Genomic DNA, 11,236 nt, shown 5'->3' with positions numbered 1-11,236 from the left:
TCCATGATCTTTTGCAAGCCCTCACCCAGTTCCTCCTCTGCAGAGAAGGCGGCCATAGGGCAGACAGGGCAGTATCTGCAGGCAGCAAGGGCAGGCAGCACAAGTGACAAAGAGGTTAAAGGGGTGGGGTGGGAGGACAGGAGAGACCCCATCAGGGGAGAAATCTGCACAGCCCCTGGACACAGTGAGTCTCTGGCTGCAGAGCAATGCAGGTGAGTTCCTGGAAGTGTCTCTGACAATGCCAGCACTGACAGGACCTGTCAGGGTGGCTCTCCTGGATGTCCTGGTGTGGAGCAGAGCAAGCTCCAGAGCGGGGCTTCCCTGCTGCCCCCTCAGAGACACAGGACAGGTCCCTGCACAGGCAGAGCTGCCCCAGGGCCGCGGGGTGGGGATGGGCTCTGTGAGCCCTGGCAGGGAGCGGAGGTGGGCACAGGGAGATGCTGCTGGCAGCAACAGCCCCACTCAGCAGAGACACGGGCAGGGAGGGACATGGAGGTGCTGCCACAAATGCTGGCCTGGGGGATGTGGCACCTCCCTGCTGTGCCTGTGGCTCAGGCACCTTCCCCCATCAGCTCCTCCCTGGGCTCCTTTCCCATCCTAAACAGAGCCCCTGCCCTCATCCCACGGGGGCTCAGCTGTGCAGAGCCCCTGCAGCAGCCAGAGCCCAGGGAAGGAAGGACAAGCCCCTGATTTCCATCAGTCTCTATGTCCCTGCTGTCCCCTGGCAGGAGCATTGTGACATTTCTCTGCCATCTCCAGGTGCCTGTGCTGTCCTTGTTGCCACCATTGGGTTTCTGAGGCAGAGCAAGCGTTTGGGGCTGGCAGGTGCCCGTCCAGGCAGGGACCCTTTGGATCCTACTGTGGAGATGTGTCTGTGGGAGCAGAGTGCCCAAGTGCCCTCAGGGCCGTTCAGCTCATTCCCTGGGTGTCCTGCAGGGCTGCAGGATGCTCTCCAGAAGGGCACAGCTCTCCTGTGCTGTCTCTGGGCTGCCTGGGATCCCCATGGAGGAGACAGCTCAGTGGCAGGGCCAGGGAAATGCTGCTGGGCAGCTGCACCTGGGCATCTGCAAGGATCCCTCTGTGCACCACCCTGGCAGGAGAGAGCTGAGATCCTCATGAGGCACCCCGGCAGAAGGTGAGGACTCTGTCCATCTCTGACCCCAGAGCCCTGTGCCCTCAGCACTGCCCTGTTTCTCTTAGGGGAACTCCTCTGGGTGCCTCTCCTTCAGCTCCAAGCTGCCAGCAAGGGGCAGCTGAGAACAGCCCTGATGGGCAGAGCTGCTCTCTTGTCCCTGCACTGAGAGTCCATCCATGTGCCTCTCACACCCACACGGTTTCACCAGCAGTGCTTTAGAAATGTCAGAGATTTCAAACACTCACAACCACTCCTAACTGTGGCAGGTGCAGCTGGATGAAAAAAGACAAGGAATTTCCTCAGCTCAGTTCTTCAGACGGGCAAATTGCAAACAGCAGGACTGAAAAGCTTTCTGGTGTTTGACGAGTCCATTTAATTGGTGATCATCCAGCCTTCTCAGTTGCCTCTCACTGGACAGGACTAAGGAATCCTTTGGAGCCCATTTGTAAGTCCCTGCTCTCAATGCCTGCAAAACCCAGGGCCCAGGAAAGGGGAATGCAGAGAAGTGTTCCTAAAAAGAGAGACTCTGAATGTTGAATTACTATGAGATATGTAATAGATTTTGCTCTGCATCTGGCCCAGCTCTGTCCTGCCTTTTCCTCCTCAGCAGAAAACCATTTCCTGAGGCAGCAAATGTCCAACAGCAGCTCCATCAGGCACTTCCTCCTGCTGGCATTGGCAGACACGCGGCAGCTGCAGCTTCTGCACTTCTGCCTCTTGCTGAGCATCTCCCTGGCTGCCCTCCTGGGCAACGGCCTCATCATCAGCACCGTAGCCTGTGGCCACCACCTGCACACGCCCATGTTCTTCTTCCTGCTCAACCTGGCCCTCAGCGACCTGGGCTCCATCTGCACCACTGTCGCCAAAGCCATGCACAATTCCCTGTGGGACACAAGGGACATCTCCTACAAAGGATGTGCTGTTCAGCTATTTCTGTTTGTCTTCTTCATTTCAGCAGAGGTTTCCCTTCTGACCGTCATGTGCTACGACCGCTATGTGTCCATCTGCAAACCCCTGCACTACGGGACCCTCCTGGACAGCAGAGCTTGTGCCCACATGGCAGCAGCTGCCTGGGCCAGTGCCTTTCTCAATGCTCTGCTGCACACGGCCAATACATTCGCCCTTCCCCTGTGCCACGGCAATGCCCTGGGCCAGTTCTTCTGTGATGTTCCCCAGATTCTCAAACTCTCCTGCTCGTACTCCTACCTCAGGGAACTTGGGCTCCTTGCTGTTAGTGCCTTTTTATCATTTGCCTGTTTTGTGTTCATTGTTTTCTCCTATGTGCAGATTTTCAGGGCTGTGCTGAGGATGCCCTCTGAGCAGGGACGGCACAGAGCCTTTTCCACCTGCCTCCCTCACCTGGCCGTGGTCTCCCTGTTCTTCAGCACTGCAGCCTTTGCCTACTTGAAGCCCCATCCCTCCATGTCTTCCCCCTCCCTGGATCTGGGAGTGTCAATTCTGTACTCGTTGGTGCCTCCATCCCTGAACTCCCTCATCTACAGCCTGAGGAACCAGGAGCTCAAGGATGCCCTGAGGAAAATGATGACTGGATGGTTTCAGAAGCATTAAACTGTCTCTTTTCTGTTGCAGAGCCTTTAGAATGTAACTCTTTACAATCTCAGACTTTTCCCCTATTTGACCATTTTTTTTTCAGTAACTTCTTTGACTACTGTTGTTTTTTCTGCAAAATATTGTAGTAATATTGTTTGCATTTCTGCATTAATATCTGTATTATTTGAAGGACAGAGACTTACTAGCGGTCTGTTCCCTGTGCATTTAAATAAAAACAAGTGCCTCCCCCAACCTGTTTATCCAGGATTCTTCCTCAGCCCTTCACTGTCCCTGCAGGGGCAGTGCCTGTGAGCAGAGGTGGAGGGAAGCGACTCCCAGCACAGCAGCACAGCCAGGCACAATGGCCCCGCCTCTTCCCACATCTGCTCTGCCCAACTGCACCCTGTCCTTGCCAGCCCTGCTGTGGCTGTAAGGCCGGAGCGCTCTGGCAGCTTGGTCACTGTCCTGCTGCGTGTCCCTGCTGTGGCCACAGGCCCTGCCAGGCCATGGGCACTGCTGGGACACAGCTGGGCTCCAGCACAGCAGCTCCAGCAGCAAAGGGCATCTCCTGAGGACAGGGCAGGGAGGCTTTGCTCCCCTCCAGAGCTGCTGTCAGCAATGTGCTCCAGGAATGCCCTGGCACAGCAAAGCAGAGTGCCTGGGGAATGGGGGGAGCGTGCAGGGGGGGCTCACAGCAGTGTCCTGGCACAGCCAGAGCTCCTGACATGGACCTGAGGCTGCAGCAGAGCAGAGACTGGGCTGTGTCTCTGTTCTGGGACAGCCTGGGAAGGTGCCCCAGGGCAATTGTCCCACACCAGCCCCTGCAACCACCATTGCCAGCACTGGCCTCTCCCCACCTGCAGGAGGTTGTTTGTCCCTGCACGGAGGGACACCAAGTGACCATGCCAGCAGGTGCCAAGCAAGCCACAAGAAAGGGCAGGAAAAACTTATGCATCAGAAGAAAGGCAGTTCAATAGCGAAAAACCCAAACCCAAACAAAAAAAACCAAAGCAAGACCCACCCCCAACAACACAAAAACCCCACAAACAAACCAACCACAAAAAGAAAAGACCATAAACAGAAGAAAAGCAAATCTCCTATCAGCAGAAAATGTTTTACCACCCTGTGGCGGGAGAGGATTCTGTATTTGCAGCTGCTTTTTTCAAAGAAAAATATCTTAAAAAAAATATTCCCTACCACTCTTGCCCTCCCGCTTCTCTTACTTGATTTCTGATCATGGTGTGACATGGAATGGAACATCCCTTGGGTCAGTCCAGCCCAGCTGTCCCATCCCTGTCCCCCAGGAACACTTGCCCACCCCAGGCCCATAGGTTGGGGGGGGTGCAGATGCCTAATGCGGGGCGTGCACTGAGACAAGGACAGGAGAACAGAACAACATTTACTCTTATCAAGGACAGTAGAACAGAACAGCCTTGGAGAAACTGATTGAGGATGTACCTCTGGCAAGCAGAAGTCACACAAAATGCAAGCAGGATGCCAGCTCAGCTCTGCAAGGCTGACAAAGCAGAAGTTATGCAAAACAATAATACTGCCATACTAAAAAGGGGGGGGGGGGGGGGTCGGTCAAGGAACAGCCACCTAAAAGGACACTGGATGTTGAAGACAAAATCCAAAGAACCATGAAAGGATTTGTGATAAGGGGTGCAACTATGTCAAATAAACTCAAAGGAACTGGAGATAGCTAATGGATACATAATCAGTGTGTGTAATAAAAACTCTGTTCATTTGATGCTCAGTTCACTCCAATGGAGGAAGGATGGCCCAAGTGACCACCATACTGTAATAAAGAATACGTGCTTTCAAATACTCAAAACTGTTCAGAAGTTTCTATCCAGGGGATTTCAGTATCAGTGGTGTCCTTGACTCCCTTATGCCCCACAGTTTCACAATGGCTCCTTGGCTCCATGAGGCCCTGCTGTAGAACAATGGACCCTTGGTTCCATTGGGTTCTGTACTGTCAAAATGGCCTCCTTGGTTCTGCACTGCCACAATGCTCTCCTTGATTCCACGAGGCCTTGGTGTGTCACAACAGCCCCTTGGTTCCATCAACTGCCAGAGTGTCACCCTGGTCTCTTGGATCTGCAGGGTCACAATGGACAATTGGTCACAAGCAGCCCTGCTGTGTCACCATGAATATTTGGCTCCATGCAGCCCCACACTGTCACAATGGCCCCTTGGCTCCAGGAGGTTCCACAGCATCACCATGGTCTCCTTGGATCTGCAGTATCTCCATGGACCACTGGTTCCATGTGGCCCTGCTGTGTCACAGTGCTTCCTTGGTTCCATGAAGCCCCACTGCATAGCAATGGAATCTTGGTCCCGTGAGGTTCTGTACTGTCACAATGGTCTCCTTGGTGCTGGACTCTAACAATGGACCCTTGGTTCCACGAGGTTCCATGATATCACAATGGTCTCCTTGGTTCCACAAGGTTCCATGATGTCTCAATGATCTCCTTGTGGTTCCACGAGGCCTTGCTGTGTCACAATAGACCCATGTTTCCATGAGGTTCCATGGTGTCACCATGGTCTCCTCAGATCCAGATTGTCACAATGGACAATTGGCTCCATGAGACCTCCTGTGTCACAATAAACCCTCAGTGCCATGAGATTCTGTGGTGTCACAATGGTCTGCCTGGTTCAACGAGACCCTGGAGTGTCACAATGGCTACTTGGTTCCATGAGCTTCCATACCATCAGCAATAGTCTCCTTGTTTCTGCAGTGTCACAATGGATCCGGGTTCCATGAGGTCCCTAAATGTCACTGGTCTCCTGGGTTCCATGTGGCCCTGCTGTGTCACCACAGCCCCTTGGTTCCATGAGTTTCTGTACTGTCAGCAATGGTTCCTTAGATCCAATGAGGCCCTGCTGTGTCACAATGGACCCTGGGTTCCATGAAGTTCTTCAGTGTCACAACGGTCCCTTGGACCCATGAGGTCCCACAGTGTCACCATGGTGTCCGTGGATCAACACTCCCATAGTGGACCATTGTTGCAGCCGGAATAGCTGCTAATAAAGCCCAGGGTAGGGAAGCAAAAAGGGCCTTTGCATGGTATCCACAGATGTTTAATTCAGCCGTGCAGTGAGATGTTCAGGGTCACAAGGCAGGACTCCTGGGGGGAGTCCAGGTTTCTGTATCTCCAGAGGAAGGGGTTGATCAGTGCCATGGGGGCAGTACAAAGATGAGGCCAATGGGGAAATGGGGAGGGAGGGGCTGAGGGACACAGAACAAGGGGAAGGAGCCAATGGGGTCAAACAGCTTTTGAGGGAAGCTTCTTGTGTCTCCCTAACCCAGGGAATGCCTCTCAGGGTCTCCACAGCTGCAGAATGTCAAAATGGCCCCTTGGTTCTTTTGGGCTCCTCAGGATCCCAGTGGCCCCTTGGCTGCATGAGGCCCAGCTGTGTCACACTGGCCCCTTGCTTCCATTGGGCCCCACAGTGTCACAATTTTCCCTCCCCTTAGTTCCATGAGGCCCCGCAAAGTCACAATGGACCTCTGGTTCCATGAGTCCCACATTGTTCCATGAATCCTTAGTTCCATGGGGATGTCACATCCTTAGTTCCATTAGTGTCACAATGGTCCCTTGCTTCCATGGTGCCACACAGTGCCACAATTGCCCAACAGGGCCTCGTAGTGTCACAATGGACTCCTTGGTTCCATGGAGACACAAAGTGCCACAATGGCCCTTTGGTTTCACAAGGCCTCAAGGTGTAGAAATGGCCCCCATGGTTTCCTGCAGCCATACTGTGTCACAATGGACCAGTGGTTCCATGATGCCCCAGAGTGTCACAATGGTCTCCTTGATTCTGCACTTTGAGAATCTCCCCTTGGTCCCTTGAAGCCCCACAGTGTCACTATTGTGCCCTTGGTTCAATGAGGCTTTGCTGTTTCACAATGCTCCTTTGGTTCCATGAGGCCCCATGCGTCATAATGTTCTCCATGGTTCCATGAGGCATTCCTGTGTCACACTGGCCTCTTGTTTCCATAGGGCTCCCGAGTGTCACAATGGTCCCTTGCTTCCATGAGGCCTGGCAGTGTCACAGGGGTCTCCTTGGTGCTGCAGTATCACAATGGACTCTTGGTTCCATGGGGACTCACAAAGTCAGAAGGGCCTCCCTGGTTCCATGAGGCGCTGCAGAGCCCCTTGATTCAATGAGGCCTCCAAGTGTCATCATGGCCTCCAGGATTCCATGAGGCCCTGCAATATCCCAATGGTCCTTTGGTTCCATGGGGTCCTGCACTGTTTCATGTTTCCTTAGTTCCACGGGGCCTTGCAGTGTCACAATGGCCTCCTTGGTTCCATGGTGCTATACAGTGTGACAACTGCCCCTTGGCCTGCCAAGACTCCAGAGTGTCACAATGGTTCCATGGTTTCATGAGGCCTTGTAGTGTCAGAATGGTCTCCATGATCCCAGAAGGCCTGTCACAACAGACCATTGGTTTCATGGAGCCCTACAGTGTCACTATGGTCCCCTTGGCTCCACAAGGCTCTGAAGTTCCACAATGCCCCTTTGGTTTCACAAGGCCTCCAAGTCTATAAATGGCCTCCATGGTTCCATGAGGCCTTGCTGTGTCACAATGGACCTTTGGTTCCATGATGCCCAGAGTGTCACAATGGTATCCTTGGTTCCACGGTGTCAGAATGGACTCTTCATCCATGGACACCCACAGTGTTCACTGCAGTCCCCTTGATTCCACCAGGCCCTGCCATGCTCTAATGGCCCCTTGGTTCCACTGGGTCCCAAAGTATCAGAACAGTCTCCATTGTTCCATGAGGCCTCACAATGTCACTGTGCTCCCCTTGGTTCCACACAGCCCCACAGTGGAACAATGGACTCTTGGTTCCATGAGCTTCCTCAGTCCCAATGGTCTCCTTGGAACCGCAGGGTCACAGTGGCCCCTTGGCTCTGTGTGGCCACACTGTGTCACAATGGCTCATGGTTCCATGAGGCCACACAGTTTAACGAGGTACCCTTGGTTCCATCAGGCCTTGCTGTGTCACAATGGACTTGTGGTTCCATGAGCTCTCACACTGCCAGCAGCAGTCTCCTTGGTGGTGCAGTGTCACCATGGACCCTTTGTTCCATGAGGTTCCGCAGCAGAACACCGTCACCTTGGTTCTGTGAGGTTCTGCAGTGTCACCATGGACCCATGGTTCCACCAGGCCTTGCTGTGTCACAATGGCCCCTTGGTTCCAAGAGGTATCTCAGGGTGGTCACAATGGTCTCCTTGGATCCGCAGCATCACAATGGACCATTGGTTCAATGTGGCCCCAATGTGCCCAAATGGATTTTGGTTCCATGGGGTTCTGCTGTGTCACCATGGACCCTTTGTTCCATGAGTTTGCAAAGTGTCACAGCTGACTCCTTGGTTCTGTGAGGCCCCACTGACATCAACTCTCTGAAATATCAGAATAAGGCTCACGACCACTAATTTCCTATTTCAGAGGGAATCATTTATTCAGGCTTAAGGTCCAACATGGGAAAACTCCTAACCTTATGTGTACATGTAATTGTCCCAGGGTGTTCCTTATATACAGACCATAATGTGAATTACAATTTACCCACTTCCATAAAAGCCACCCCAAGTTCCCAGATTCACTCCTTGTTTTCTCTATCTCTCCACCCTTGAGCCAGATGTCTTCTTTACTTCCAACCATGCTTGCTGGGAAAGCAGCCCCTGCATGCCTTGTTCCTGTGCTGAAAGTTCACAGGCAGGGTAAACATGGAATGAACCCTTTCAGTATCAGCCCCAGGCTTTGTGTGGGCAGGCAGAGGCAGGCAGGAGGCAAAGCTGTCAGCAAAGGAAGGGGCCAGCCAGGTGGGGCAGCCGGGGGATGCCGACAGCCTGCAGGGACAGAGGCACAGGGCAGGGACAGCGTAGCACAGCCTGGGCTGCACAGGGCACAGGCATGTGCAGCAGCTGCAAGACAGCCCTGGCAGAGCCAACTTGGGCAGCACTTTGGCCATGGCTGCTGGGCCTGGGCCTGAGGCAGGAGCAGGAGACAAGTGACCCTTGCAGGCCTGGGGCCTCATTGCCTCCTTGTTCCTGCTCAGCAGCCTGGCAGGGCTGCCCCATGCTCCTGCCCTTGCCATTGCACATCCCCACATGCCAGTGCCCAGCCCGGCAAGAGCCCTGAGCAAGGAGAGAGGGACAGGATCTGCCTGGCCAGGGGCTGGGGCTCAAAGTCTTTGGTTAACTCTGGGGTCTTTTATAAGCTACCACGGTGAGGTGAGCAGGATGGTACATGGAGGGCACAGTGGAGAATTCATCCATTGAGAACAGGTACAGACAGTCCAGTTCTGAACAGCACAAACCAGTGCCAGAAGTGAGCAGGGCCTGTTGTTTCAGGACTGGTTCCTATGGGAAACCTCCCGCTTCCTATGGCAGACATCCCGCTCCAGTCAGGCCAGCACCCCTGGGTTAGAATTTTAAGGGTGTCATATCAGTCCTTGGGGAGTGTTATAAGTTGAGATGACAATTTGCCAAGTAAAACCAATTGAGAATTTATCGATTACAGCAGGCAAAGCAATAAGCAAATCAGCCCTGCGTGACAGGGGAGTCTCCACTCCACCACTGTCACGCTCTTCTCATTTTCCGTGGAGTTCTTATACAGTCCTTCTTCCGGGTTGATGTGTAGTACTCTGCGTATTCTTCTTTTGTGTTTAGGTGGTCATAGTCCACCTCCTGGGGTCTGAAGATGAAGGTTGGTAATTTTCCTTTGTCTGATTCCTGGAAGTTTTAGCCTCAATCTGCTGAGTTCCTGGAATCCTAGGTTTACTGAGCGGATAAGCTGATACTGTGTTATCAATCATAGCAAACCCCCCACCCATATTAACAGTTTACTAAACAGATAAACAAATGTTTGTGAAACCTATTGTTTTTTGGTTTCACCTTCCTTATCCTTTAAAGTCTGTAAATTTACTTAAACAAACTAGAGGTGGTGCAGCAGTCTTACTGGAATAACTTTGTCAGTTTTGATGAACAAACTTAAAGTTTTAACCCATTACAATTCCCCCCTTTTTCTTTTTAACCATTTTGTTCATCAAATCATTTCAGTTCTTGTTTTGCTAGCTCCTAAACAGCATCAAATGTGCAACTTCTAAACGTCTTTTTACTATAGCAATTAATCTATAAAATGCATTGCCCAAAAGTGAGCCCGAGTAGTCTATCTACTGCTCCCTCTTCCTCTGGGAGCCAAGGTTCTTCTATCATTCAACTGTCCTTGTTCTAAATACAATTAACAATTATAACACAAGGCAAAATAAACAAAAGCAGTAAAAATCACACCCAATATTCTTATAACATATGTTACAAAAGTATGGGCTAGCCCACCAAGTATGTCCAGAAAGGGCTAATAACTTTTCTTAAACTCAGGCAAAATGATGATTGTTTAGTTTGATTAGCAAAAATTACCCATATGTTTTCTTTTTGGCTGGTTAAAGCATGTTACTTCTGTTATACCAGCTGTTATAGCGCTAAGAAATACAATAAAAAATAAGTTTTATTTTTCTTTTCCCTTTTTCTTTTCCTTCCTTTTTCTATCAACCTTTAGCTTTACTCCTGGTTGTTGTAGTCTAAACTCCTGTAATTCTTTTATACTTTGATCTAATGCTTTATCAGGATCTCCTTTAACGGGCCCTACAATAGAATGCTGTGTTAAGGGCACCAATCTCCTACACCTTGCGGAAGCTATGTAAGACCTACTTTGAGCTTTAACCCTTTTTATAGTATGCTTTATCTCCCACCGATAGTAAGCCAAAATCTTCTGTTCAGGAGATTCGTAAAGATCTAAAGCCGAGGCAGGGCAGATCCTGCCCTGTCTGCCTCCTCAGGTCCCCCTGCCAGCTATCAAATGTGTGCTTGTGCTGGCATGTGTTGCACCATAAGTGCCAGAGTAAAGATTGTTCCACCCAAAAGGTTTTACCACAACTCCCACAATACATTGCTACCCAAGAGCACAATACGGGCTATAACACTCAAGGCAGTTTTCCCTGCTGGTCCCCTTATGTAAAAAGGCGATAATGATTCAACAGTGTCAATTAATTCCTTAGCCGTTTGGCAGCGTGTCACGGCCCTGTCGACCCGCTTTCGAGTGTCCTTTCAGTTGTATCAGTAGTGGCCGCAGGATCAGGGGCAATTTCTCCTCTAGTCGCTCTTTGTCTTTGTCTGCCAGATTGTCCACCTGCCGTTGCATTGAAAGCAGGCTTGGTCCACTTCGCAGGTAGTTATACAGCTCCTGTAGGGGTAGAAACACAGGGATATCCCCCTCCCCAATATAAAACTCTGGCAGGACCTATCCACTCAGGTTACAACATTTAGAAGAGAAAAACCAGAACCTGCCAGGTCAGACGGTAGATATTGCCTCTGAATTGAAATATTTGTCAATTCATTCCCCAACTTAGTGACTGTTCCCCTTTTCCTTTTAGGAGTTCATGCTCCTCCTGTTCCATAATCTTTCTCTTTGTTGGGTTAGAATCGATTTTTCTATAGGTACTTACCACTCTGCCTTTGCTCATCAACTCGGTTGC

At 51.3% G+C, this 11,236-nt stretch overlaps 1 protein-coding gene across 1 annotated transcript; it reads left to right on the top strand.

Annotated features, from left to right (window-relative positions):
• Window positions 1-1,765: 1,765 nt before the first annotated feature.
• LOC128949456 (olfactory receptor 14J1-like) lies at window positions 1,766-2,704 on the top strand. The gene has a single exon (XM_054294317.1). The coding sequence runs from the start codon at window positions 1,769-1,771 to the stop codon at window positions 2,702-2,704; it is 936 nt and encodes a 311-aa protein (XP_054150292.1). The 5' UTR covers window positions 1,766-1,768.
• Window positions 2,705-11,236: the final 8,532 nt, after the last annotated feature.

The sequence above is a fragment of the Melozone crissalis genome, unplaced genomic scaffold (assembly GCF_028551555.1).
Source record: "Melozone crissalis strain CALT ecotype California unplaced genomic scaffold, PUWL_Pcris_2 ptg000231l_1, whole genome shotgun sequence".
Classification (NCBI taxonomy): Eukaryota; Metazoa; Chordata; class Aves; order Passeriformes; family Passerellidae; genus Melozone; species Melozone crissalis.
This window is presented reverse-complemented; position numbering and strand designations above follow the sequence as displayed.